Here is a 26,405-nt window from a genome sequence, read left to right on the forward strand (position 1 = left end):
AGACTCAGGGGAGGAGACAAGGCTTCCTGCCCTGAGTCAGATCCGGTGTGACCCCGCAGCAGACAGAGCAGACGTCGCGGACGCCATTTTATTCAGTCCAGTTTGATCGTTCATTCGATCCGTTTAACAGTTTTGGCATCTGAAGAACTCCGACATCTCCAAAATGAGCCGCGCTGTCCAGGTTAGTAGCTTTTTAGTCCATCTGGTCGTAATATTGGTTGAACCTGAAGAATCAGTCTCGACAAGACCCACAGTTCATACTTAACTATTCCTAACCTCTCGACCTCCACTTCGTCTCAACCTGTCCAATTAATTTTTGTTCGATATGTTTTCCTCTTCAAGATGCTTACCTTTCAAATTGTCATTTTATTTTATCATTTCCATCGAAACTGTCCCTTCTTATTTGCGTTCCTTCGTTATTTTCTGATCTCCAAATCTCTTGGGGGTCACAGGGTTTCAAAATTTATTGCTGCACCTCATCTCATTTTGATTATTAAACTTTTACTCACATGTGTGTGCAACTTCTCCCCATCTCTCACGACCTTGGTATCCATTCTCCTTACAATTCACCCCACATTTGCTGGACCTTGTTTTGACTTGATCACTTCACTCATTATCCTCGCTTCTCAGGGCTATGAATTAAGTTTTATGTTTTTCTTGTTTGTATCAGAGGGGAGCCTCAACTGCCATGCGCATGAGGTCCATGAGCTCAGGCCCTGTTCCTGAAGTCAAGTTAAATTTCTCACCTGAGAAACTGGCTGAAATGGGACGGGCTATCAACCCTGGTCAAACCGCCTTCGGCCCCAAGAATGCTAACATTGAGAAGTGGCAGAAACACTTCCAGGTAAAGGGAGTAATTATGTGCCTATTAAGTGAGTCTCTATATTTACTGACTTCAACTAAAAGTGGTGTTTAATTGTGTTCCAGGACCCTCTTAACGCTGAAACGCCCATGTACAGGAGGAAGGGCGTGTCCGATGATCTTATTGTCAGTGGACTTTCCATTAGTGTTGCCTCATTGTTCGTCTACAATGTAATTAACTTCTTCACTGACTAACTTAATTTCTGTTGTAGTTCTCAACTTCATAAGACGCATTCAAATTTTAATGTTTTGAAAGAAAATTTATTAATTTTGAAGGGATTGTCACATCCCTCTAGGGCTTTCTTCTGGTGAAAACTGTATGTGAATAAATAATAGAGCTTTAATGTGTTAATTGTCTTTAATAACACATTTCCACAAAAAGGCACACATGTTAAAGGATGTCAGTCCTCAGTCTTGGTTCATTTGAAAAGTAAAACCACACAAACAAAAGAAATGTAGCAGCGTCTGAACATTTGAAAGCAAAGCAAAGCAGCCCTGCTCTCATGGTTTATATCATTACTTGAATATAAAAACCGAACCACATCACATGACCTCAGCAACAATAAGTTACAGTTGTGGTCATAAACATCATACATTGCAGAGATCAAAACTGAAATTTGTAATAAATCAGCAAACACCAAACAAATGAAGTTGTCAGAGTGAAAGGGTAATAACTTATATTACAAGCAAGTTTGCCAAAAGCAGTAATGTCAAAATGGTGTACACTTCCAATTTGTGTGCTCAGTATTGCTTATAACTGATCAAATCCTTGAGCTATCCTATTCATTGCAAAACAAGTTCCTTAAGTTAAAATTGGCATATCAGCGGCAGCATTGCTAATAACTAACATCATTATTTATTAACTACCTATCACAGCAATAACTTGTTTTTCTTCATTCCTTCATTCTTAGATTCCAGATCTTCTCTGTCTCATTGGCACTCTTCAGTACGTTTTTTTTTTTTATTTTAAATTTTATAATTTATAGTGTTTAAAATTATAAACTGGTGAGATCCAGGACACTATTGGTTTACCAACTAGTAAAATTGAGTAGACTCCATCACTCCGTTATCTCCATCTGTACTTGCGGTGCACCTTGTTCCTTAAAATGTTCAGAGCCTGCATTTAGGGTTGGTTTCTCTTTTTCTTGGTCATGTGTAACAGACGCCGCCACAATAGTATTTTGATAGGTCTCTTTGGTAAAATCCAATTCCTTGTCATGAATTTCTGAGTACTGATTCGAATCCAATGTTGCTGACTGGACAGGTTTTGCCTGGTCACTTTGTTCCTCAAGGCCAAGTTCAGGAGGAACAGTACCAAAATCCTTGGGTTCCTCAGTCAGTAAGGTATCCAATTGTTTCTCTTGTAATAGAACACTCTTGACGGATGATAGTGTGTCAGTTGGAAAAAGAGCAGCTGGAGCAGCTGCTGGTGATGGAATGGGAGATTTGGTCACAGCTGAAGAAACCAGCATAGGAGTTGGTCCTAGCATCTCATCCGACACAATATGCTTTTCAGAACTGGCTGCATTATTTGGCAACTTTGTGGTAATTTCGGGAGCTTCCTGGGTTGAGAGTAAGGACTGGGAAATCACTTCAGGTTCTTTCATAGCTGGGGTGATAGTTTTTTCATCAATTATGGCAACAGGTGCAAGAGTTTGCGTAAGAGGTATTTGCGTAGTTACTTTCATATCTAATATTAATAACTGACTTGTTGATGACACATGAGGTGTGACACCTGCAACTGGGGATTTGGTATCTTTGGGCAATTGAGTGGAAAAATCTGTAAATCTGATTTTATCACTGTCCTTCCCAATTTTTTCCATTGCAATACCATCATCATCATTCACCTCAGTTTCTATATTTGTTTCAACAACTGGTGGAAGGAGTTCATCTTCATCCTTCAGTTCATTTCTCAATATTTCTCCACCATCTTTTTGAACTTCCAAAGGTTGGGAAGATGGAGATTGGTTAATCTCATTCTCCTCTTGACAATCTGAGCAGTCTGTACTCTTCATCAGACCCTGTCGTATTTTAGCATTTTTCTTCTCAGCCAGCAGTATTTCTAGCTTGCCTTTCATAGGTTTTAATTTTTTTCTGACACGCTCTTCTTCTTCTTTCTCTTCACGTATTAATGCTTTAATTTTCTCCTTCACATTGACTTCATATTGGCTTTGGTCTTGAACAGTGACTGTTTCAACATTTTCTTCCAAAGACTTATTATCTAATGGTTCACTCAGATCAGCAGAGCTCAAGTAAATGTCTTCTAATAATCTTTCCTCCTCCAAATCCAATAACTTGGACTCTTCCTCAAGCAAAGCAAAACCTGCATCTGCATCATCAGACAGCTTTAGTGACTTCTTATTACTCTCAGCATCAACTTTCGTTTCACGTTTCTTCTTCTTTCCTATGTGCTTTGATTTAGAAATACCAGCCCTTTTCTTTGTCTTGTCATTTTTGTCAGTAGGCAAAATCTGATTTTCCAATGCCCTTTCCGTTTCTTCCTCAGGTTTAATAGCTGCATACTGCTCCGCTTTGTCGAGTTCTTCAACATCGTCAGTAAAAGAAATCTGATTTTCCAATTCCCTCTCAATTTCTTCCTCAGGTTTGAGAGCTGCATACTGCTCCATGTAACCATCTTCATCTACCTTGCCCACTTCTTCAATATCAGCAACATTGTCGATCTCATCACTTTTTAAAGACTCATCCGTTTTAGTATTAGGTTCATGTGGAAATTGAGATTCAAATGCTGCTCCTTCAAGTCCCTCCTCAGCAAAGGGTGCTTCTTCAATGTCCTCTTCAGGAAAGGCTGCCTCTTCAATTTCTTCCTTAGCAAAGGCTGCTTCAAACAATTGTGCAAAGGCCTTCTTCCTTCTCAGGGTAAAGAGAGCTGGCTTAGTTTTGATTCGAATAGGTAAGAAAGAATTGTAGTTGAAGCTGATATGAGAAAAAGCTTCAACAACATCAATTATATCATGTGTCCTTGAGTAAGGTTTGAGATTGGGAGAGTACTTGCTGCGGGCTTCCAGCAGCAAATGTGAAAAAGTGAACATTTCTGGGCTTCCATTTCTTAGATGTTCAGTCTTATTATACCTTTAAAGCAAGACAAAACTCAAAATTATCTTCAGTGAAGAAATTTTACATAATGTTGCACAGGAATTAATACTCACATCCACAACATATTCTCCTGTGTAAATCTAGAGACACCAGTTTGAGCAGCTAGGTTGTCAATGTAAACATTGACTTTGTTTTCTGTTTGTTCTGTTCGATGAAGGTGAGCCAGGGCAAATCCTCCCGGATAGTTTTGGGTAGCAATACAAAGGAGGAGGACGGAAAATAAACTATTCAGTAAAAGATGCCCAACAGCCCCAAGAGCAAAGATAGAATGCAATGGGCTTTGTGCTCTTGCTTCCCAACTAGAAAAATTATTATTATTATTATTATTATTATTATTTGGGGTAGTATAAGAAATATTTTTCAGCATTCATTCATGAATATAATACTCACAGTCTACTGCAAGCTGCTGCTGCCACAACATTCAGTAGTGGAAAAATATAAATGATGAAGCGGAGCTCTTTGTGAGGAAGCAAAGAGTATAGTAGGACAAATAGAACTGCTGGCAGTAAAACTCTTCTAACTCTGAAATCCATGATAGCTCCTAGCGGGACTAGGAGAAATGAAGCACCTAAACCTCTTGGCAACGCTGAATAAAAGTACCACAAAAATGGAGAAGTCTGATTTAGTATTAAGGATAATGAATAGTTAGTTATTGTGTAGACATTAAAACTAAATTCCAGCTCATGTAATCTCAATAATTTTGTATATATCTATTTTTAAAGTTATAAGGATACTCCATACTCATGACTGCGATTCTGAATCACATTAAACCATAAGACCTCGCCTTCTGGCCAGAGCAGTCTACCCCAGTACACAGAGTCAATCAGAACAGTAAGCATCAAGAAAATGACACCAGCTGGAGCAGCAACTCTAAAGAGTCTGCAACAAAAAATCAAGTGGTTAGAGAAAAAGGAGAAACTAGAAACCAGTAATATAAATTCAGCAGTTAAAACTTACTTGGGAATAGTTATGTGACGAGAAATTAGCTCAAGAAGTAGAATGAGGCCAAACAGTAGAGCCAATTCTCCTCTAAAAATGATTATGGCTGCAGCTGATGCAATTATGAAGAGGGAATAACGCCGTCGGAGCCATCCAGTCAAAGCCAAAAGCACTAGACAGACCAAGCAATCAAGATTAGGGACCTGGTGTTCTTTGGAATAGGTACAAGATTATCACACTCACCTAATGGTAATGCGAATATGTTTGGTAGTGGCCTGCTCAGATAGAACATAAAATGATACTGAGTCAAAGTTATAGTGAGAAACCAAATGGCTACTTGAGCTCCAAAGACGAACTCCACTGCTTTGCGGAAAACATGAAAGGATCCCAAAACGCAAAGACCCAACACAGCACGGACTACAAAAATAATAGAAAAGGCGAAACATTATTTTCAGGAAATTTAACTAAATATGGCTTGCATGGACCCAGATATAAGCAAGCTACCAAACTATCCTCACCAAGGTACTGAGTCCATATTTTGCTGCAGCCAAGCAGTTGAAGTACAAAAAATATTGGAGAAGATAAGGAGCAAACGAACATTGGTCCTAAAAATGTCCGAGGAACAACTCCGGGAAATTCCAAATGGTCGTACTGTAACAAATCTCTAAATTAGTATGGTACAACCAATCTGTTTCAAAGTGAAGAGAACTGAACCGACCTGTGTAAGATTAAGGCCATGGTAGAGAATATCATGCATTGCTTGAAGATTAAAACTCTCCTCAACTTTTGTATATGGGCAACATAAGAGATGAATAGCTGCAACTGCGTAAATTAAGTAGTCTATCTTCATTGCCATCTGTTGATGAAAGACATACAATATTAGAGGCACACCAAGATTTAAAAAAATGATAATATCCAATCTGAAATTTGTTCTTAAATTTATCACACTACATATGTGAAGTAGAAAGAAAAAAACCAAATAGATCACCTCCAGACAACAACAACCTCTCCCATGCCCAATTCAACTACAAAAATAACTAAAAACAATATTCATGCAAAATGAACACCACATCAAAAATAAAACTGTTGCTTCTCAACATACCGTAAATGAGGAAAATGGGTTAGTCCCAGCTTTGGTTTATGTGAAACTAGCTATAAAGAGACGGCACAAGAGCTACCGGCGTCATTAACTACTACGTGGAGGCTTGCCCTGCCATCGATCCTGCATCGTGTTTATATCGTGTCGTGTGTTTGCGTATGTTCGTTAATTTTCAGAGCAACTCATAAATGCAGGCACGTCTGAAACATGATAACATGCACCAGCCGAAACAGCAGACGACGTCCTGCGTCACCTTCTAGCGGCTTTTCGGGCAGGGAACGGATTCGTGCGGAAATGAGACCGAGAGGGAGGGGGAGGAGTCTCTTTTTGGGCGGGATGTTTGAGAAGAACAGGTCCTCTCAGGTGTGCGCGAGTGGATAAGAGTAGACGGCGAGCATATGTGGCCAGGTATATTTTATTCCGATAGAAGGGAATGGTAGTAAGACCACAGCAAACTACATATGGCAGTGCTTTAAACCTTTATTATAACGTAGCTTGATAACTTAACAACAATCACAGTCATAAGTATAAAGTAAAGGGAACTTTGAGCCCGTTTATGCACCTTGTTAGTGTAGACACGGAAATGGAAAAAAGGAGAGGAAAGGGGGGGGGGGTGGGGGGGTAGACCACTTTCAGTGTAGTACAGGACATACATTCATTCCAAACATTAAAACAATGATAGTAATACAATCATGTGAGAGGATTTCCACTATTCTCTGCATGCAAACTCAAGAAAAGTATTCAATTCTACTTCTTAGCGAAACAATCGCCGATTGAGCAATAAGTCAATATGCTATTGCTTTGCATAAAAATAAGATCATCTTGGCTTGAATAAATAAAACAACAAAATGTCCGTATCTTGACAGCCAAATACTCCTATCATTCAGGATCTAAGAGGGGGCAACATCTTAAGACTTAAAAAACTAAAAGGGATCCTGATAGTATTGAAAAGCACGAAATAAAGCACACTCGCCATTATTCTTTTGATTCTGTTGCCTGAGCACTTCATTGGCACCTGCAGTGAATATCATTCTTAGGTCAGTTTCATAAAATGAAGCATTGATTAACTTTGAGTGTCTCTATTTGGACAAAATACAGCAAAAAAAAATAAAAAAATACATGATTGCCTCTGAACTTTTTGCCACATGCCATCTCTCAAGATAAAGTCCACAATTCTATGCAGCAACGGTCCACACCTCAAAGCTGGAAACAGTGGATATTTTTTCAATAACACTACTAGGGCAAATTCTATCACACCTCACAAAGTAGCCCATTTTATGGTAATATATCACAGGGCAATAGAAATGTGGGGAAATTTTTGCCTTTACAACCTACATTTGGAAAGAATGTTGTTGAATATTTGATAGAAAAACTAGAGGGTACAACCAACAAATTGTAAAATCAGGATGCTACATTTTGAGTTAAGAACTCTCTGTAACTCTTGAGTAAACTCCATGTTGCATATGGATCTTCAAAATAAATCTAGAACCTATACATTTGGCAAAAAAACACATGACACTTACACCTTTTTACAAAATAAATAGAACACTAGAATTAGATTTGTACATAAACTATTTGAGAAAAACCGTATCACAAAGAAGACATTGATGTAAATTTCATAAAAACAGGAGAATTGTGTGTTTAAATATGTGAATTATCGTCCCATTGATAAATATGATGACAATCAAACAACATTATTTACGAGAGAAATGTTCAAATATCAGTTAGGCTGCAGAAAAAGTACAGCCTATAGAATAGAAAATCACTTGTGAAATATGTGGGGAAAATAGTGGTTTTGAGTACAGAAGTTGTGACTTTTAACAGCCAGATCATGCTCAGAAATATCTGGACAAACATAAGGAAACAGCAAAAGTTTAAGCTTGAACTAGTTTTTTTTTTAAGTGAAAACACCACTAACTCTACAGCAGGAAGTACTAGAGCTCCCCCCTCCTAGAGCTCCCCCCTATTTTCCGCCTTTTCTTGAATTAATTTTATTTAAATGTGATAAAATGAATTAAATATGATAAAAGAAATTAAATATGATTAAATGAATTAAATATGATAAAATGAATTAAATGTGATTAAATGAATTAAATCTGATAAATGTGATTGCACTGCTGGTGCCGAGTGCAAGTTGGATGGATTGGAGTCCACACTAGCCGCGTGAGACCAGCATCGTTCTACCACGCAGGAAGATGCTACGAGAGCTCCAGCTCCGGCGGCGGCGGCACTGACAGGGCTGAATTTAAGTGATCTTACCTATCCTAACCAAACCTAACGGGCTCGCGACGGATCTCACTCTCACTCGCGACAGATCTTTCTCTAGCTTGCGAGAGAGTGAGATCCGTCGCCAGCCCGTTAGGTTTGGTTAGGATAGGTAAGATCACTTAAATTCAGCCCTGTCAGTGCCGCCGCCGCCGCGCTGGAGCTCTCGTAGCATCTTGCTGCGTGGTAGAACGATGCTGGTCTCACGCGGCTAGTGTAGACTCCAATCCATCTAACTTGCACTCGGCACCAGCAGTGCAATCAAATTTATCAGATTTAATTCATTTAATCACATTTAATTTATTTAATCATATTTAATTCATTTAATTATATTTTATTTCTTTTATCATATTTAATTCATTTTATCACATTTAAATAAAATAAATTCAAGAAAAGGCGGAAAATAGGGGGGGAGCTCTAGGAGGGGGGAGCTCTAGTACTGACCCCTCTACAGTAGATAGGAAAATTATTTGAAGACAACGAGTTAAAATACATTCTCTACCCTACACATGATTTCATATACATCCGTTCTCGGAAACTGCAGCAAATGCAAATGTTTCAGCGAGTAAGCACAAACAATGTCTTAGAATATTTATGCTGGTTACACAAAATAAATGCAAAAAAAAAAATCATAATAGAAAATAAATTGACTTTCAAGACACATCACAAGATAGTACACTACATATTATTGATTTTAAAACATAGTGTTTAAGACAAAGATTAAGCATATGAATGAAGACTTGCAGATTTTGAGCGAGCTTGTCTTTGGCAACACTTGCAGTGGGAAGAAATATGTCTATTTACAAGTTCCCATTCATCACTGGACTTACATGCAAGCTCTAGAGAAAAACAAATCAACTTAAAAAGAATTAAACCAAAAGAGAAAATGGAAGCCATGGTTAAAGAAGTCAAAATTCCAGTATTGGCCAAAGTACCTCATCACAGCTTACAAATTGCAGAAAATTATATGAAGAATAGGGCACATAATTATTTTAGAACAAAACTTGAAACATGATCAACTTATATGAGGAGGCAAAAAGATTACTTGGCGAACAATGGCGATCACATAAAAGAATCCAACATAACTTTCAAAAGAATAGAGAGAGAAAACTAGAAAGTTGGTGATAAAAATATTTTCAATCTGACTTGGGGTCTGTGTTTTTGATCCTCTTTCCAAGTAACTGAACATGGGTATCGCGGACAAAATGGAAAACTCTGGTGTAGATCAGGGAGCACAACTTGCCCAGTGGCACTAATGGTGATTCATACTCATTGGGAACAATTCCGTCAACCTGCAGAACAATGAAATCATAATCATTATCATTAAATAAAAAGTATGAGCGAAATGTTTAAGAAGAAATACTCACAGATGACTCAAAGAAGCTAAACAGGGGAAACCATATTCTTGTTCTGTTAGAGTCTCTCATCATAAGAGATCGGTTGTTAGCGAGAGTATGGTAGTAGAGAAACAGCCTAGAAGTTATGTAAAATGCAATGAACACATCAATTGAATAATGTTCATGTGCTGCCAGAATGAAGAATATGCCAAACATATTCAGCATCCATGTAAATGTATGGACAAAGTACATGTGTCGTGGAGTATCTGAAAAAGTTGCAAGATGAGACAATAAGATTCAAGCTCTTGAGGAACCATTGCACATGCATATTTCATGAGTAAATACTTACATTCGGTTATAAAGAAGTTAAGCATTGTAAGAGCCACAGTGTGGCCACTGAACATATAGTCACCACAGGTCCTCACACCTTGGATGGACATTCCAGCCCCACGCCATATGATATAGGCTCGTTGGATCTTACGGGAGAGAGATGTATACATTTCTTCTGTGAACAATGTAAAGGGCCAGAAGCAAGATATATTATTGATCAGTAAGTAAGCAGTGATCTCAATGAGTAACACATACAGGAAAAGAGCAATAGTAAAAACAAATAAGAGCAACTTATCTTTGCCAGTCTTCATCGACACTGGGATTGCACTGTAGGTGAGTGCCAGGAACAGACAATGAAGTGATAATCATTGTCACACAACGAAGAAGAAATACAGTTCCCGACAAGCAGAAAAAACGCCTCAATAAAATAAATCTGGAAAAAAACAACAAAAAAAACAATGAAAATGGTTGCATATTTTGGGGTAAAAAAAATCAAATTTTGTGATATTTTAGAAAATGTTTGACGAACTTATTTCCAGAAACTTACCTATGTTTGTGAAATGTTAATACTCCCAACCAAACAATAAGCAGCAGTGTTCCACTCAATTCACACATGCTAAACGCCCAAGGAATGGTGGGCACATTGTCAAGAAAAATATCTGGTAGAGGAGGATACTTTTTCATATCAGGCACTCTATCATGAACAACAACCATTACAAAAGCGGTGATCCATGTTACAACAAAAAGGTAGAAAAGACTCAAAAGTGTTTTCCCAATTTCAGGTTGTAAGCCTGGGTTTTCAGCGCCAGAATCATCCTGATACTGAGAGCCTGGCCGCTCCATAAAATCTGATAATGAGGGATCTTTATGCTGTAAATAATATCAAATATTAAATATGTCCAGCAAACAAACAAAAAATTCCTAACAAAGTGAAAAGAGTGATACATACAATTAACCTATCTCTCACTGAACGAAGGGAACACAAAGGGTAACAGCTACCAAGGCCCTTTGGCATTTGTATAAGTTCACTCAAATCGTAACCCATTTGCACAATGGCATCACAATTTTCAAGTTGAAGTTGTCGAATAGACATACTCAGACGCTTCATATCTCCTAAAGCCTATGAAATCAAAAACAATTGTAAATGTGATTGAGTGTAAATGCCTGATGACATTTAAAACCTACCCGTATTCCAAGAGAGGGCGATCTTAGATCAGACTCAGTCAGCAGAAGCAATGCTTTCCCATCAATGGCATGGTCCTCGCAGAATAAATGAATGAGTTTACTATGGTTGTTTGTCATCATCCATTCTTTGACATGGTCAGTAGTCCATAGAACGGGACTTATTTCCTTGAAATCCATTGTACTAAGGCTGTCACCTGGCAACAGAAAAAAATTGTGTCATGTGAGGTTTTAATGCTCTTGCTGTTACATAATTCTGGGTCCCATACAACACTTTAACTTGGAAAACTTAAAGTTGCTACGAGTATTCGCAAAGTGGTGGCGAGACCTAAGGCGAATAAATTAGCATCAACTTGGCAGAGGATGCACAATGTCAAAAGTACAGGTTAGATCTACGCACATCTTCACGAAGAAACTAACGGGAATCGTTCAAAGATACAACGACATCGATTGAGTGGGATGAACTTGGAATCTCATTTTAAAAAAGGATGTACTGACTGAAGTCTTACGATAATCGGGTGGACCCAACGAAATCAGCTGGTTCTTTCCTTCATTTGAAAACATTAGCTTGGCGACTGCACACTGTACTGAGCACAGTGGCAGCAGCTAGCAGCCCTGTTGCTTAAAAACGCGCAGACACTCGAGCAGGACAGCCGTGCACGGGTCAAGCCCAGATAAATCAGATAAGCAACAAAGCCGTGATTCGACACAAAATCTTAAAAAGTGGATGGACACGACAGATAAGAAATGATAGCAAAGACTGAGGAGGTCCAGCTGTGCGAAGCGAAGACAATCTCCATGTAAACAAGTGTGGAAAGCGGACACAAAGCAGCAGAAGACACACTGACTCGGGAGGGCCAACCCAAGTTTTTGCGGAAAAACAACCAATGAGCATGTAAGTATTTCTGTCGTGAAAAACGAGTGTATCTAGCCAATCCTAAATTTATAAGAATACATTATAATTGATCTGCACCATCTTGTTTTCTATCAGTTTATAAAAGATGACAGTTGGTACACTATTCACTGCCTTGTCGTAAATTTCTCAAACTCAGCTGTGAGATTTCAAATTTTGCCGGTTGAAGTTGAAGCCATCCATTGTGTTGCGAACTTGAAAAGATTCCATTTAAACGCCAATTTTTACTTTATCCGTCGCAAGCGGACCTCAAGAACCATGACGGAAACACAGCTGAAGGCCAAGAACTCTATCACCCTCAGGGGATCGGCCGAGATAGTCATGGAGTATTTGAGTAAGTTCGACATGAGCTGTCCCGAGTTGGTTAGAAAGTCCCCAGAAGCCACCTTTTGTTACCACTTTTGTGTTTGTTCGGCATGTCTCTTTTATTTATTTACCATAACCAATACCTTCTATGTTTTTATCTATGTTTTCATTTGTTTTAGATTATGGCATTAATAGCATCCTCTTCCAAAGAGGAGTGTATCCTCCAGAGACCTTCAAGACTGTTGAAAATTTTGGATTGTCAATTTTTGTCTCTACTGATCCAAAGATTATCTCCTTTGTTGAAACTGTTTTGAATCAAATGAAAGGTACGTTCTCTAATCCATCATGATTTATGTGTATTCTAAACCTTGCTTATACTTGGCTCCCTGTGTTTTTCAGATTGGTTGGTAGATGAAAAAGTTCAGAAGATTTCTATGATCATCACTAATATCAGTACTAAAGAAGCGTTGGAGCGTTGGGACTTTAATGTTAAGTATGAGGCTGGCTCTGAGTCTTCTACTGACCTACAGGAGCTTAAAGAAACAAAAGTGACCAAACCTGGGAAGGCAAATGGACCTGTCAAGACTGGCAACAAAGAATTAAAAGTAATTCAAAATGAAATACGGGATGTTTTACGACAAATATGTTCCACTGTCAGTTTCCTGCCTTTGCTAGATTGCCTATGTAAGTCATTCGCCCTTGAACACTTTCTTCAATATATTAGACTGGAATCCAATTAGTATGCATGTTAAATTTGTCTTTAGGTGCTTTTGACGTCCACATCTACACCAGCAAAGACTGTGAGGTGCCAGAGGAGTGGAACGAAACAGCCCCATGCATCATTTCAAACTCTCAGGAGCTTCAGCTGAGAACTTTCTCTACATCTTTGCATCACATGTCTACAGTAGTGAGCTACAAGGCAGAGTGATCATATGGAATCCCAAACCTTATTCATTCGATTGTTGTGATACCATTTGCATTGTGATTCCTTCCATTACATACGTATGAAGTGTTGTACCCGCTTATTTTAGACTTTCACAATGAATTGACTAATGTTATTTATTTTATGAGAACGAACTTCCTGTCAATTTATTGAAATGTTTAATGTTCTGCTAGGTTCAGTATTCTTCTGCAGCTCTATAGCTTCATGATTGAAAAATTGCAGAAATTTGTGGGTTGGGCATCTAAGTACTGTTAATACTGCTGGTCAGGCTTTTTCTTCTTTCGCATTTAATTTTCTGTTATGCAGACATCCAATCTAACTACAATAATATCTGTGGATTTTTCTGAGTTTTCTTTATGTAGTATTGTGTGTGGGCTGCAAACTACTTTTTGGAAGAAAGGATCAATTTCTTTGGGAAGTAATTTTTAACTAAACAAAATAAATCAAAATAAATGACAGTTGGTCTACAGCTGGTTGCTTATTTTTTTCACTCCTTTTGTGGTCTTTACTTACTGAGAACAAAGTGGAAAATTTCATAATAATTATGACACAAGCTTTTTTACCTATTTGACTTTTACTTAAACCTATTCAGTCATCATGGCCGAGCTCTAGAGCTTCGTTGGTGTGGCCACGAGTGCGGGTTCCGGGTTTCTTGTTGAAAGTTGACTTATTACTTGGTGTGTCATCTGCCCAAGGCTGGCGTTCCCCAGATGCAAAAATGCCATAGATCAAGGCCCCTGCCAAGTAAATGGAACTGCTTATCATGAAAACGGTCCTCCACTGAGATGGTGTCTGGAAGAAAAGAAAAGTTCATTGAGAGTGATGATCTTGATGACTCTCACTCCAAGTTGTATCTGATAATCTTACCTTGTCCTGAACAATGTAACCAGTTATGTGGGGACTTATCATACCCGGTAGAGTTGCCACAGTGTTTGAAATTCCCATGAGGATGCTTGCATACTGAGGAGCGATGTCCAAGTGGTTGACACTGCGCACCAAAAACAAAAATGACAAAAAAGAAAAATGAGAAGGAACCCTTATTCAATGTCCAACGATCCAGTTTCAACCCGTGTGCGTTTGTGTGACAGGCGCCTATCGGATCGGCAATTTGTGGTGTAGGCTCGGTAGGTGCGACAGGTGCGACACCAGTGTCCGACCAGGACAACACACCTGAAGGCGGACCACGCGAAACCGCCGAGCCCCACGGCGACGGTGATGCACAGTACGATGGCCCAGGCGGAGGTCGCGTAGGCCGCCACCATCATGAACACGGTCTGGCTGAGGAAGGCGCCGCAGTTGAACAGCTTCCGCACCTGCCAACAGAGCGTGACCGACTTTGTTTCCAGGAGAGAAAGAAAGAGGAAGAAAGGTGAGTGGACTTGCCGCCGTCGTGGACATCCTCCCGGCGCGCAGCCAATCGGCGAAGTGGCCCGCGGCCTGCAGGATGACGGACATGCAGACGTACGGCAGCGCGGACAGCACCCCGGACTGCTCGATTTGGACGTGCAGCACGTCTGGGGGGGCAAACATGGCCAATTTCATTAGAAAGAACCAGCAGGGGCTTGGGTGGACTCCACGCTCGGACCACTCACCCCGCATGAAGGTGGGCAGCTGGGTGAGCAGAGTGTAGAACCCCCAGTTCTCGCTGAAGTGCGCCGCCACGATGGCCCAGACCGGAGCCGACGTCAGGAAGCTGCCCCATGGCTGGCTCGCCATCTGTGGAGGAGACATGAACGCGCGGAGCGTGTGGAGTGGCGCGCCTAACGCACAGTAGGCGAACTCTCCGAACGAGCAATCCATTGGTGGGGTCACACGTTCGGTTCAAGTCCTGCTTAGCGACCTGGGGCTCAAAACGCGTCTAGAGTTTCGACCGCCTCCACCGGTCTTCTGGCCCACTGTGTAACGCTTGCTGCCTGGGCGGGCTGTGACCAAGTGCTGGATTTCGAGTCTACCTTCGCGTCCGGAACAGACGCCAGGGTCTTCTGGAGGTAGCGGAGCTCGCCGCGCGAGATGTGGGGGTCGTCCGCTGGGTTCTCCTTGACGATGTACAGCCAGAAGGCGTACCACACCAGACCGAGAACGCCTTCAAACAGAATCATAGTGAAAACAAAGCACGAGCGTATTCATCCAGAGGCGGTATCGGATCTGCAGACTGATTCCGAGAGTCGTTATCGTCGCTCTGTCTCTTTCGCACTCATGAGGCGTGCCGTACAGACGCGAGAGAGACAGCGACGTAAACGACTCTCGGAATCGGTCGGCTGGTGGCGGAGGCTAGCGGAGGCTCACCGAAAATGTAGAAGATGGCCGGCCACCCCAGCCGCGCCGCGATGACGCCGCACAGGGGCAGGGACACCACGGTGCCCGCGTAGCTCCCCGAGAAGGCGATGGTGGCCAGGCGGGAGCGCTCGGCGGGGGGCGCCCAGCGCGCCCACACGGCGTGGATGCAGGGGTACGTCACCCCCTGCAGCACAGGACGAGTTTGCTGCAGGCTGATTCCGAGAATCGTTTTCGTCGCTCTGTCTCTCGCATTTATTCGAGACGCTTAATAAGTGCGAGAGAGACAGAGCGACGACAGCGACTCTCGGAATCAGTCTGCAGGCTGATTCCGAACGGTGCTTTCGTCGCGCTCCGTAAGGGCGCGAGAGAGACGGAGCGGCGAAGCAACTCTTGGAAATCAGCGCGCTGGCCACTTCCAGCTTCCAGCGTCGCTCCAAAAGTCATCCCGCCGCGGACTTTGAAAGCGGCGATGAGGTTGCATTGGCGGTGGCGCCACCGCACCATCAAAGCGAGAGCAAGCAGAACCAATCGGAATTAGCCGGCCGCCGGACGGGACGACGTCGCGGTGGCGGCGCGGTGGCGGGCCGGACCGGACGGGCCTAATCATCCCGACACCGTCACCATCCCGCCAATGGAGCGAGCAGTGCAGCAGCGCAGCGGCCACTTCCGCGCTTCCTGTTCCTCGAGCAAGTCATCGCCCTGGCCTGGCCAGCGCAGCCAGCCGGCCAGCCTGGCTAGGTAGGCACTCCCGCAGCGCAGCCGGGCGGCACGGCTGCCTACCCCGCCGTCGTAAGGCGCTCGCCCGACCCACCACCGCATGCGGATCCAGGAGCCGCGCATGTCCGCGTCCGCGCTCTCACCTCGAAGAGGCCCTCGACGACCCTGACGGCGACGAGCCAGCCGGTGCCCGCCCTGGCCAGCGGCGGGGTGAGGATGGTGAGGAAGGCTGTGGCCGCCAGACCCACGCCGTACACGCGGCTGCCGCCCACGCGCGCCGCCAGCCAGCCCCCCGGCACCTGCGTCACCAGGTAGCCGTAGAAGAAGGAGCTGAGGATGAGGCCCTGCGTCTTGGAGTCCCAGTCGAACTCGGCTGGAACCTGAGGACCATCGAAGCGGAGCTTTACATTTTCGAGCTTTACATTTTCGCGACGCTGCTTTACCAGTGCCACGGTACCGGTGATCACCTGCACGGTGGTGCCGTTGCCGAGGGTGGCGTTGGAGGCCGCCGTCATGGCCACGATGGCGACGCTCAGGTTGACGCGCAGCGCGTACACGTTGAAGAAGCCCAAGAAGGCCATGGACGCCACCACGTAGCGCCGGCGCCGCCAGAACCTCCAGCCGGGGCTGGCGTGCTCTTCATCGCCATGCTCCGACGCCTCGGCCGCGCCGTAGGAGGCGACGGCGGCAGGGACGCCGACGCGGAGGGTGTCGTCCATCGTGCGGCCGGGCGGGGAAGACCACTAGCAGTCCGCTAGCACGGCGCCGGCCAGGGCCACGCGGCGCGCATCAGCCTGACCCGACACGGCGGCACGGCCGACCTAACCTACAAGCTGGAGCGCTGGGGCCTCGCGCGCGGGGAGAACAGCTGATTGGCTCAGCGGCACGCGGAACACACGCTCACACTCTCACTCACACACACACGGGATGCACAATGGACGACACTCAGGGGACCACACACACGCACTTAACCGCGGCTTATCTGAAGAGCGGCGCGGGCACAACGTCCATATGGCTGAGCCACGGCGCGGCACGGCACGGCTGAAAGTGAAAGGCAGCGGCCGCGGCACGGGGCGCGGCGGGGCGCGGCGGGGCGTGGCGGGGCCTAGCGGAGCGGCGGGAGCTTCTGTAGCACTACGGTCAATTCTTCAGAGCCCCGTCCCGTCCGCTCCGTGCGACGGCTGGACAGGCTGGACACAGCAGTGAATCCCGCACCGCCGCCCCGACTACACGCCGAAAGCCATCGACCATGTCGTGCATCGCGCACCCACTCTCCCTCGGCGTGCACGCCGCGGCATGCAGCACAGGCTGATTCCGAACTACAGAACTCTGTCCCACTCGCACCCCTGCGGAACGCCCCACGAGAGAGACAGAGCGACGAAAGCACCGTTCGGACTGGGCCTGCTGCTGGCGGTGTAGGCCCTTGAGATTGAGTTTCCATGCTGGGAGCGCGGTGGTTCGCCGCCGCCACGTCGCCGCCACCGCGCCGGACAATTTAGCGCCCCCACAAATGGGCGTGCGGCGGCAAGTCGCCGAGCGATTCCAAGGAGTGGCGTGTCTCTCTCGCACCCCTACGGGCCCCACGGGGCGTCCCACCAGTGCGACAGGGACAGGGCGACGGGGCGTCTCTTCGAAATCAGCCTGCAGGGCCCCATCCCGGCGGCGACCGCAGCGTGGGTCCGTGGAGGCCCTCCGCCCCCGCGGCCCCCACGGCGGCGAGGTGTGTGGCAGTGTGGCGGTGGCGTGCCGAATCCAGGTTGCCTTTGGCCGGGGAAAGTGCGAGGGTGATGACCTCCTTGTCGTGTGTGTGGTGCTGCTTCGGCGCATTTTCGCAAACAGCTGAGGTTTCGTCGCTCTGTCTCTCTCGCACCCGTGGGGCATGCCGCTGGGGTGCGAGGGAGACGACGTGCCCTCGGTCATGCAGGCAGGCCTTGTCGGCGTGGTCCAGGCTCGGCGCTCCTTGCAGTGCAGCGCCTCTCGATTGGATTGCGGCATTCTTCTTCTCGCGGCACAGCGGACCTTGCCGCGCGCAACGCGCTGGCCGCGCAAGCCGCGCTAGCTCTCCGCGACTCTTTGGCCGAAGGCTTCCATAAATGCAGTGTTTGTCCTCCGCGGCACCGCGCCGCGCCGAGTGCGCCGAGAGCGCTGCCGAGCGCTTCAGGAGAGCAGCTCGTCGCTCTGTCTCTCTCGCACCTCTATGGAGAGCCTCATGAGTGCGACAGAGACGAAACGACTCAGCGAGCGCGTCCTCCCCATTAATTATTGAGCAAGACTCGGACTTGGGCATTACTCGCGTTTTTATGCCATAAACAATGTCCACGTCACTGTAAAGGCCCTTCGCTGTGAAGGCCTCGCGTCGCGTCGCGGCCGCGCAGGGCTTTCTCTAGCCGCCGCCGCGGCTTTTCGCCGAACGGACTCGGGTACGTTCAAGACGGCGCTTCTTGCCGCGGCCGGGGCAGGAATGTGACCGGAGTGACCGCGCCAGCGCGCCAGCATGCACTTGGCTTGGCGGCGCCGCGTTGCACAGTGCCGCAGCGCGTTGTTGCACGCCCGTTGCGCATTCTGCACATATGAGTCGTTTGTCGTCCGAGAGTCCGAGCACCAGCGCTGGTCGCGACATTATATTCGACCCCTGATGCCCCGCTCTGTCTCTCTCGCACCCCTACGGGACGCCCCGCGAGGGCGAGAGAGACGGAGCGGCGAAGCGATCCTTTCGGAGTCAGTCGGCAGATCCAGAAACACACGGGGGTTGGGCAAGCCGGGCAGGCCGGGCCGGGCGCGCGCGAGAAGGCGGACCATTGAAGCGGAGCAGCGAGCACACTGGTGGACATAATTTGAAAGCGACTGTTGCTCCTGTTGCTGCTCCCCGGGCTGGCGCATTATTGTGCCGCTGGGTTGGCAGCAGTCGGCCGGTCAGCACTCGCAGCGCGAGCAGCGCGAGGTGCCGCCGAGTCCGCGGCCCTCGGCGTCGCCATCATGGTGGGCAAGCCGAAGGCCAAGCTCTCGAAGGAGGAGCGCAAGGCCAGGAAGAAGGCGCGCAGGGAGGCGGCCCGCCTGCGCCGCATTCAAAAAGAGATCCAGGCGAAAAAGGTTGGCATTGGCTGGCGTCGCGGCCGTGGCGCGAACCGCGACACTGCGAACTGATGATGCGCTCGTTGCGGCCAGGACCGGCTGGACAGGGAGACGAAGGCCACCGAGGTGAACGCCGCCACCATCAAGAGCAAGTGGAGGAGCATCCTGCGCCGCCTGCGCGCCCCGCAGCTGCAGGACGACTTCTTGGTGAGGGTCTCGGCGTCCGCCGCGGCGGGGGTCGTCACGGGCGGCGCTGTGAGCGATGGCCGACCTCTGGCGCCTGCAGACCGATTCCGAGCGTCGTCGCTCTGTCTCTCTCGCACTCATGCGGCGTTTCTTAAAGGTGCGAGAGAGATAGAGCGACGAAAACGACTCAGTCTGCTGGTGCAGGCCCTGCGGCTGCGCTCCGAGCGCCTCATGGACATGAAGAGGGCTATGATCGATGAACTCCGTGAGGCGCTAGACTTCGCCAACGACCAGTACGACACCAACCTGCAGCACCACGTCGAGGTCGTGGACAAGCTGCTCGGTACGCTCGGGATGGCTGCGGTGCGCGAAGGACGCCCCCCTAGGACGCCCCCAGGACGCCCCCAGGACACTCGCGCAGACTTCTTCCACAGACAGATGGAGTCCGCCTCGGCCTGGTACCGCCGGACGCTGGCCGACCTGGGCGCGGCGCGGCTCGAGCAGAAGACCCAGATCGAGGAGCGCCAGCACCACGACACCGAGCACCTGCAGGTGGTGCTGTTCGCCATGGCGGAGAGGATGGACGCCGAGAAGAAGCAGCGGCGCGTGGACACCACCGCCAAGGTGGACGACGAGACGGACAAGGTGGGAAGCCTCTCCAGTCATACAGTGTGGCAATGCCGGTCTCCGCGCCGCGCCCGCCGCGCCGCTGGCAAACCAGTTCCAGCAACCCCGCCAGCGGGTTCATTCCGAACACCGCTTCGTCGCTCTGTCTCTCTCGCACCCTTGCGGGCGCACCCTCGCGCCCGCGAGTGCGAGCGAGACAGAACGACGAAAGCACTGTCCGGAATGGACGTGGCCGCGGCTAGGCAGCAGCGCCACCGAGTCGTCGACCGAGTGCAGAGTGCAGATCGGGCCGCGGCAAAAGTGTGCATTAGTTCGCATTTGCACTGCAGGCGTCGTCGTCGTAGTTTCGACACGTAGGTGGCGCGGCACTCGTTGACCCCCTTCGCGCCGCCATGGCGCCGCGGCACCGCACTGTGCACTGCACTGCGTGCACGGCGCGCCATCAGATAAACAATCAAACGGCACAAAGGCGGCGTGAGGCAACGGGTCGCACCACCTCGGCGTCGTGGACTGGTCCTGGACTACCCCTCGACGGCGTGCTGCCGCCGCCGCCGGCTCCGCAGCACGCCGAGCTGTTCCAGGTGATGCAGACGCGCCTCGAAGCCTCCCTGGAGCAGCACTGGGCGGAGCTGGACCGAACCCTGGAGCAGCACCAGCAGCGCCACGCCGAGCGGCGCGCCGCCGTGGCCAGGCTGCGCGCCAAGGAGGAGGCCACGTACCGCGTGGTCGCGGAGCAGAAGCGCCGCACCCGCCTGCTGCACGTAGGGCCGGCAGACTGATCCCGAGAGCCGTTTTCGTCGCTCTGTCCCAGAGTGTTAGTCGTGACTGTTCTCGCATCGCATGCGATGCAGCGCCAGATCGAGGAGGGCGTGGAGCTGGTGCGCGCGTGGGACTGCGACGACGACAACGGGGCCGACCTGCGCGCGCTGCGCCACGAGCGCGACGAGTTCCGGGCCGCGTACCTGAGCCTGCGCGACGCCATGGACGCCCAGCGGCAGCACGACCGCCGCCAGATGAGCCACATGGTGGTGCTGGCCGAGGAGACCCTACAGCGCCTGCAGGAGATCGCGACGCGCGGCGAGAAGGTGCTCACCATGGCGTGCCTCTGCAACACCCTGGAGGCGGACCACGAACGCCAGGCCTACCCGGAGGACGGGGGTACAACACCAATGCTGAATTTAAACTGTACAAATATACTGGAGCAATCCGGTGGCGCCCTGACCATGATTTGGCACTTCCAGGCGACGACTGGCAGGAAGAGTTCTGGGCGAAGGGACTCGTGGCGCCCTGGGGCGACGTCGACGCCGTGCTGGCCAAGTCCCCCGTGAAGGACGACGAGTCCCCCGCCAAGACGGGGTCGATGGGGACCCCCGCGGACGTGCAGCCGGACGGCAGCCACACCTGCTTCACGAGCCAGGGCGACGACCTGGCGGCGCAGGTCGGGGACGCCGACGGCGGCGACGGCGGCGATGACGGCGAGGTTGGGAAACCAGCCGACCGTCCGGCGGGGAGGCCGTCCCCCGAGGACGCCGTCAAGCTGCTGGAAGAGGAAGCCGACCAGATGGAGGAGGTGAGAACCAGAACGAAGCGTGGCGCAAACGGAAGGTTTCCCCCTGAGCGAAACCCTGGTCCTGGTCGCGCAGGCCGTGCGCACACTGGAGGACCTGGTGTCCTTCTGGTCGCGGGCGGGCGCCGCGGAGGTGAGCCGCCGCCAACTGCAGGACAGCGTGGCGCGGCTGAGGCACGAGAACGCCGAGCTGCACGCCGAACTCCGCGACTACCTGCGCTGCGTGGCGCCTACCTGGAACGGCGTGGAGCCCGTGCCGCGCGGCCCGCCGCAGGGCCGCGTCTACGAGCCGCCGCTGCGGACACCCGGCACCACGCCCTGGCGCGGCATCAGGGCCATGAGGCCCATGAGGTCGGCGGGGCTGTGACGTGACCACCGCGCCGACGACCCGAACGTTGGCAGCGGAGCGCGCTCACAGGTGCGCGGAGGGCGTGGTGGTGTCCGTGTCGATGCCGCCCGGCCCGGCCGTCCCCGCGTGGCGGGCCATGGCGGGCCGCGGTTCGTCCGATGCGATCGCTGGGGCGGAACGGAACAATAGCACACGCCCAGGCCAGCCCAGGCCAGCCCAGGCCTCTCAAGGGACCGGCCGTAAACAACGCGGAACCAGTGACGTGTCGGCGTCCTGGCTGCCAGCGCTGTACCGCGGGCGGCGCCGAACTGGCCAGCGTGTTCTCTGCTCAATGAAACATGCTCGGGAAGCACTGTACCGTATGACTTTCCTATGGCGCCATGTGTTGAAATGCAGGGCAGATGACCACTCAGTCGGAGCAGAGGTGAGAAAAGAGACCCGCTTTGACCCGCCTCCATCCGCCAGTCGGGCTGTCTCCTCGTGCGAACACTTTCCGCACGCAGCCGCCGCTGCGTCGCCGAGCCCGGGCGGCCTGGCGGGCTGACTTCAATGCGCCCGAAAAGAGAGAGGTTCAACACCAGCCGGCGGTAATATTTTATTCGGCACCAAAATGCAAACTAAGTGTACGCAAAGACAGATAATGGTCTCAGGATGACATCACTACCGCGTTTACGGCAGTTTGGCAGTTAGAAAGCCGCCAAAACGGCATGGCTCTGGCTGGTGTCGTTCCACCGCCCGGCCGGCTAGCGCAGCGGCGCCTACGGAGCGGCGGCGGATGAGCGGGTCAGGCCGCTGCGGTGCGGATCGGATCCAGGCGGGTCGGATCGGATCGGGTCTCCTCAGCAGCGGGTCTGTTCGGGTCCGTTTCGGGTCACTTTTCTCACCTCTGAGTCGGAGTTTGGACCCGAAAAGTAGAGTATCGTTTGTGGCGCAAGCTACTTCAAGACCAGACTGACACCTAAAGTACATAAATGCAAAATCTCTGATGATTGGAAACAGCCGCGCTGTCGCAAACGCGGCAGCTGGTGAACATTTTTCAAGACTGCCTCTTGTTTCCCGCTGGCGACGCTTCTTACGACACCTTCGTACTTCTGTGCCATCTGCGAAAAGGCGTTGGCGTATTTGCATCCACGACTGCCAGCACTGCCAGTGAGGCGGATGACGTCACCCTGGCCGCCGCGGCTGGACGCGCGGTGCAGTCGGAGCTCCGCGGCTCCGCCAGCGAGGCAGCCGTCAAACGCGGACCGCGAGCTGCAAGCTGCAATATCCCGCGAGAAACAGCGGCGTGCTAAGTCGCTCTGTCTCTCTCGCACCCCCACGGGACGCCCCATGGGTGCGAGAGAGACAGAGTGACGAAACGACTTTTTGGGATCGGCGTGTTCAGGGAAACAGGGACACGAGCAGAAGGCAGTGCGCTTGCAGTGCTTGCAGTGCCTCCGGGTGTGTTTCGTTTCTCTCCCACGCCACGCCACGCCCCGCCTCGCCTCGCAGTGTACCGCCAATGCGTCGCCCGGAGGCGCTCCCAACTGAAAGCCGAGAAGGAAAGCGGGCTTTCGGTGCTTTCGTGCTCTCGGACAGCGTGAGGACGAGAAGGACGCGCAGCTGATGAACCACCATTTGCCGGTGACAAACGACCGCCCTCCAGCCCGGCGGGGCGCTGCGCGGCGCGGGGCCGCCGCTGTAGTGGCTGCAGTGCTAGTCTCTCTCTCGTAAAACAGACGAATTACACTTATATCCCGGGGGCCTGAGGCAGCCTGAGGGGCCCTTGGCAGGCCGGCTGGAAGCATGCTGGAAGGCTGCGAGATTGAGCCATTGGGCTCCAGCGAGCTGCTCCACTCCAGCGAGGCTGCCTGCAGGATGATTTTGAGCCGCATCGCTCTGTCTCCCTCGCATTCAAGGCGTCTTCCGGAGGAGTGCGAGAGAGAGAGAAGAGAGGGGAGAGAGAGGAGGAGAGGAGGGGGAAAAGAGAGAGAGAGAGAGAGAGAGAGCGCGCCGCGATCCGCGAGTCGTCTCGCCGCGTCTCGCAGTGGTCAGTCCGAACGAACACGTGCGCTACTGCTTGCTACTGCAGCCGCCTGTCTCTGTCTCCGTCGCACTCACGGGGCGTCCCGCAGGAGTGCGAGAGAGACAGAGCGAACTGCGCCATCCTTTTGCTGGTTTCTCTTCTCCGTCCGGCCGCCCTTCTCGGGCACGCTGCGCACGGCGGCCACGCGGCCACGGGGCGCGGATGATAAGGCTCAGTTCGGGAGCGCATTGGAAAGGCGAGGCGAGGCCGAGGCAGGCCGAAGGCGGCGTGCTCTCCGCCCGGGCGTGCTGCTCGTGCTACTCTCCTCGCTCTCGTTGGTACGGAGCGCACCGTGCCGCCCCCGCCCCGCCTAGTGCCGCCCGATGGACGCGCTGCGGACTCATTCCGAGAGTCTCTCTCTGCCTCTCTCGTACTCATGAGGCGCCCCGTCAGGTGCGAGAGAGCCAGAGCGACGGCTCTCGGTGGACGCTCTCGGCAACGCGGACGAGCATGGCGAGCAGCAGGAAGACGCGCCGGGCAGCTAGCACCGCGAGGCGGTTGGTTCCGCGTCTTCTGAGAAAGCACGAAAGCGGCAATGACGCCCCGGCACGCCATTGGTCGCCGTTCGCGTTATTTTTATCGGCAAGTGCTCATCTCGCCATCTCGCCATCCCGGCCCCGGCGTGGCCGTCCAAGCCGCCGGCTCCAAAGTCCTGCAGGACCGCCGCCGCGCGGTGCGTCGGTGCGGCGACCGGCGCGCCGGCCTCGGCGAGCAGCAGGCTGAGTCCGAGAGTCGTTTTCGTCGCTGTCTCTCTCGCACTCATGGGGCGTCCCGTCTGGGTGCGAGAGAGACAGGACGACGACTCTCGGAGTGAGTCTGCCGGTTGGCCATCCAATCCAATCCGCAGGCCGCAGGCATTCCCCTTCATGCGATACCCATTACTTTACGGCCAACAACAAACGCAATTAAGGGGAATAACATTTAGTAAAAAGGAGCTGCCTGGTCGGTGTCGCCGTAACGAGCTTCTTGCCGGTCCACCCGCCACGCCCCGCCTCACCCCACCTCACCTCACCTCACCTCGCCCCGCCTCCGAAGCGGTTCGGTTATTAATTAACGTCTCAATCCCGGAGCAGCCGGAGTTGCCGCGGAGTTGCCGCCGCGAGTCGTAAGCCGATTATCCGGCGGTGTCACCCGGAGCCAGGTAGAGCCAGGCCCGGGGCCCCAGCCTGCAGCCCCAGCCTCGCGGCTAGTGATTTTAGTCCCTGTAAAATACGCGTAAAATACGAGCGTATTTTACGTAAAATACCTAAGTAATAAACGGCCCCCGTAAAATTCGTATTTTTCCCGAAATTCGTGTTTAAGTTAAGGGGAGGTTCTGGTGAAAATCTTGCTATTTTCCAAATGGATTCCACTGTCAAAATTTGTTCGGAATTTAAAATCTTTCTTTTAGGAGACTAAAATTTGACTTTTGAAGGCACATGCCAGGCTCTGAACCCAGCCGAAGAGTCTTTTTGAGCCTATTTTGGCTGTATCTTAAAAAATCTCCTTGCGCATACTATTTTGTCGTAAAAGGTTGACCTTGACATTTTTCACTTCTTCGATTCATTTTCAAAAAATTCCGGCATGCATAGCTCAAAATTCCCATTATATTATTAACTGTAAGCTTTTTAAGCTGAAAAGTCCCTAAAATTTGTCAATTTTGTACATTTTTGATCAATTATAGTGAAATGCTTGGTTAGAAAGCTTGCGAATAAAAATGTTATTTACAGTTTGAGTTGTGCATGCCGACATCTTTTAAAAATGAATCGAAGAAGTGAAAAATGTCAAGGCCAACCTTTTACCAAATAGTATGCGCAAGAAGATTTTTAAAGTTACCCCAAAAATAGGCTCAAAAGACTCTTCGACTGGGTTCAGGGCATAGAATGTGAGTCCCAGTGAAATTTTTATTAATTACTTGGTAAACATCAATTTTTAACTAATTTTCACAGTGGGACCTATTTAGGAGAAAATAGCATTTTCACCAGAACCTCCCCTTAAATGGCAGCAATCCATATTAATGGCACAACAATCCTATGATTACAGACTCTTCTTTTGTCTTAAAATCGTTCGGGGTGGAGCTGGTGGGAGTTGGGATAGCTAAGGGGAAAAACCCCTGAGTAGGGAAGGGGGCGGGGGTGAAACTTGTACCCGATCCAAATCTTGAGTCCGATTTTTGGGAGCTCGTGATTAGGCATATCAAAAAAGATTGATGTCCATAAAATTAAAATAGCCATCAAAGCTTCATTTTTGCACCATCAACATTACCTGGTGCTCTTT

General features: G+C 49.7%; 6 protein-coding genes across 8 annotated transcripts; 3 read left to right on the plus strand and 3 right to left on the minus strand.

The window, feature by feature from the left end:
* Nucleotides 1-23: 23 nt before the first annotated feature.
* LOC117643875 lies at nucleotides 24-1,205 on the plus strand. The gene is made up of 3 exons (XM_034383006.1): nucleotides 24-181; nucleotides 671-844; nucleotides 928-1,205. The coding sequence occupies exons 1-3, from the start codon at nucleotides 164-166 to the stop codon at nucleotides 1,054-1,056; spliced, it is 321 nt and encodes a 106-aa protein (XP_034238897.1). The 5' UTR covers nucleotides 24-163; the 3' UTR covers nucleotides 1,057-1,205.
* Nucleotides 1,201-6,291, minus strand: LOC117643868 (probable Dol-P-Man:Man(7)GlcNAc(2)-PP-Dol alpha-1,6-mannosyltransferase). Its single transcript, XM_034382992.1, has 9 exons — nucleotides 6,017-6,291; nucleotides 5,633-5,770; nucleotides 5,433-5,565; nucleotides 5,158-5,331; nucleotides 4,933-5,086; nucleotides 4,710-4,854; nucleotides 4,366-4,592; nucleotides 4,029-4,274; nucleotides 1,201-3,951 (listed from the first exon to the last, which is right to left on the minus strand). Exons 2-9 carry the CDS (start codon nucleotides 5,768-5,770, stop codon nucleotides 1,920-1,922), a joined length of 3,249 nt encoding a protein of 1,082 aa, XP_034238883.1. The 5' UTR covers nucleotides 6,017-6,291; the 3' UTR covers nucleotides 1,201-1,919.
* A 2,434-nt stretch (nucleotides 6,292-8,725) lies between these two features.
* On the minus strand, nucleotides 8,726-11,963 carry LOC117643870 (sphingomyelin synthase-related protein 1). Of its 3 annotated transcripts, none has more exons than XM_034382999.1 (8): nucleotides 11,637-11,962; nucleotides 11,131-11,324; nucleotides 10,895-11,065; nucleotides 10,493-10,815; nucleotides 10,241-10,378; nucleotides 9,965-10,131; nucleotides 9,646-9,881; nucleotides 8,726-9,570 (listed from the first exon to the last, which is right to left on the minus strand). In XM_034382999.1, the coding sequence occupies exons 1-8, from the start codon at nucleotides 11,689-11,691 to the stop codon at nucleotides 9,415-9,417; spliced, it is 1,440 nt and encodes a 479-aa protein (XP_034238890.1). In that variant the 5' UTR covers nucleotides 11,692-11,962; the 3' UTR covers nucleotides 8,726-9,414. The 3 variants fall into 3 exon arrangements, with proteins under 3 accessions (XP_034238890.1, XP_034238892.1, XP_034238891.1); XM_034383001.1 differs by having other exon boundaries at nucleotides 9,415-9,570; nucleotides 11,528-11,963; XM_034383000.1 differs by having other exon boundaries at nucleotides 9,415-9,570; nucleotides 11,626-11,962.
* A 203-nt stretch (nucleotides 11,964-12,166) lies between these two features.
* On the plus strand, nucleotides 12,167-13,758 carry LOC117643874 (mitotic spindle assembly checkpoint protein MAD2A). Its single transcript, XM_034383005.1, has 4 exons — nucleotides 12,167-12,374; nucleotides 12,526-12,672; nucleotides 12,746-13,030; nucleotides 13,111-13,758. The coding sequence occupies exons 1-4, from the start codon at nucleotides 12,299-12,301 to the stop codon at nucleotides 13,272-13,274; spliced, it is 672 nt and encodes a 223-aa protein (XP_034238896.1). The 5' UTR covers nucleotides 12,167-12,298; the 3' UTR covers nucleotides 13,275-13,758.
* Nucleotides 13,759-13,806: 48 nt separating this feature from the next.
* LOC117643997 (vesicular glutamate transporter 1) lies at nucleotides 13,807-17,002 on the minus strand. Its single transcript, XM_034383184.1, has 9 exons — nucleotides 16,751-17,002; nucleotides 16,427-16,663; nucleotides 15,576-15,750; nucleotides 15,242-15,372; nucleotides 14,882-15,005; nucleotides 14,673-14,803; nucleotides 14,460-14,602; nucleotides 14,157-14,277; nucleotides 13,807-14,081 (listed from the first exon to the last, which is right to left on the minus strand). The coding sequence occupies exons 1-9, from the start codon at nucleotides 17,000-17,002 to the stop codon at nucleotides 13,878-13,880; spliced, it is 1,518 nt and encodes a 505-aa protein (XP_034239075.1). The 3' UTR covers nucleotides 13,807-13,877.
* Nucleotides 17,003-19,259: 2,257 nt separating this feature from the next.
* LOC117643998 (dynein regulatory complex subunit 2-like) lies at nucleotides 19,260-19,927 on the plus strand. The gene is made up of 4 exons (XM_034383185.1): nucleotides 19,260-19,373; nucleotides 19,449-19,562; nucleotides 19,746-19,834; nucleotides 19,915-19,927. The coding sequence occupies exons 1-4, from the start codon at nucleotides 19,260-19,262 to the stop codon at nucleotides 19,925-19,927; spliced, it is 330 nt and encodes a 109-aa protein (XP_034239076.1).
* Nucleotides 19,928-26,405: the final 6,478 nt, after the last annotated feature.

Source organism: Thrips palmi, unplaced genomic scaffold, assembly GCF_012932325.1.
Source record: "Thrips palmi isolate BJ-2018 unplaced genomic scaffold, TpBJ-2018v1 HiC_scaffold_17, whole genome shotgun sequence".
NCBI classification, from domain to species: domain Eukaryota; kingdom Metazoa; phylum Arthropoda; class Insecta; order Thysanoptera; family Thripidae; genus Thrips; species Thrips palmi.

What these genes read in the sequence shown, in the direction of transcription:
- LOC117643875 (XM_034383006.1), top strand. An exon ending in AGTGGCAGAAACACTTCCAG is followed by an intron (nt 845 to 927) that starts GTAAAGGGAGTA and finishes ATTGTGTTCCAG; the next exon opens with GACCCTCTTAACGCTGAAAC.
- LOC117643868 (XM_034382992.1), bottom strand. Translation starts at nt 5,770, where the DNA reads ATGGCAATGAAGATAGACTACTTAATTTACGCAGTTGCAGCTATTCAT. An exon ending in AATATGGACTCAGTACCTTG is followed by an intron (nt 5,332 to 5,432) that starts GTGAGGATAGTT and finishes TTATTTTTGTAG; the next exon opens with TCCGTGCTGTGTTGGGTCTT. An exon ending in CATATTCGCATTACCATTAG is followed by an intron (nt 5,087 to 5,157) that starts GTGAGTGTGATA and finishes TGGTCTGTCTAG; the next exon opens with TGCTTTTGGCTTTGACTGGA.
- LOC117643870 (XM_034382999.1), bottom strand. Translation starts at nt 11,691, where the DNA reads ATGTTTTCAAATGAAGGAAAGAACCAGCTGATTTCGTTGGGTCCACCC. An exon ending in GTTGGGTCCACCCGATTATC is followed by an intron (nt 11,325 to 11,636) that starts GTAAGACTTCAG and finishes TTCTGTTGCCAG; the next exon opens with GTGACAGCCTTAGTACAATG. An exon ending in CAGTGAGAGATAGGTTAATT is followed by an intron (nt 10,816 to 10,894) that starts GTATGTATCACT and finishes TATTATTTACAG; the next exon opens with CATAAAGATCCCTCATTATC.
- LOC117643874 (XM_034383005.1), top strand. Translation starts at nt 12,299, where the DNA reads ATGACGGAAACACAGCTGAAGGCCAAGAACTCTATCACCCTCAGGGGA. An exon ending in GATAGTCATGGAGTATTTGA is followed by an intron (nt 12,375 to 12,525) that starts GTAAGTTCGACA and finishes CATTTGTTTTAG; the next exon opens with ATTATGGCATTAATAGCATC. An exon ending in TGTTTTGAATCAAATGAAAG is followed by an intron (nt 12,673 to 12,745) that starts GTACGTTCTCTA and finishes TGTGTTTTTCAG; the next exon opens with ATTGGTTGGTAGATGAAAAA.
- LOC117643997 (XM_034383184.1), bottom strand. Translation starts at nt 17,002, where the DNA reads ATGGACGACACCCTCCGCGTCGGCGTCCCTGCCGCCGTCGCCTCCTAC. An exon ending in GGCCATCTTCTACATTTTCG is followed by an intron (nt 15,373 to 15,575) that starts GTGAGCCTCCGC and finishes TTCTGTTTGAAG; the next exon opens with GCGTTCTCGGTCTGGTGTGG. An exon ending in GTTACATTGTTCAGGACAAG is followed by an intron (nt 14,082 to 14,156) that starts GTAAGATTATCA and finishes CTTTTCTTCCAG; the next exon opens with ACACCATCTCAGTGGAGGAC.
- LOC117643998 (XM_034383185.1), top strand. Translation starts at nt 19,260, where the DNA reads ATGGTGGGCAAGCCGAAGGCCAAGCTCTCGAAGGAGGAGCGCAAGGCC. An exon ending in AAGAGATCCAGGCGAAAAAG is followed by an intron (nt 19,374 to 19,448) that starts GTTGGCATTGGC and finishes CGTTGCGGCCAG; the next exon opens with GACCGGCTGGACAGGGAGAC. An exon ending in AGCTGCAGGACGACTTCTTG is followed by an intron (nt 19,563 to 19,745) that starts GTGAGGGTCTCG and finishes CTGCTGGTGCAG; the next exon opens with GCCCTGCGGCTGCGCTCCGA.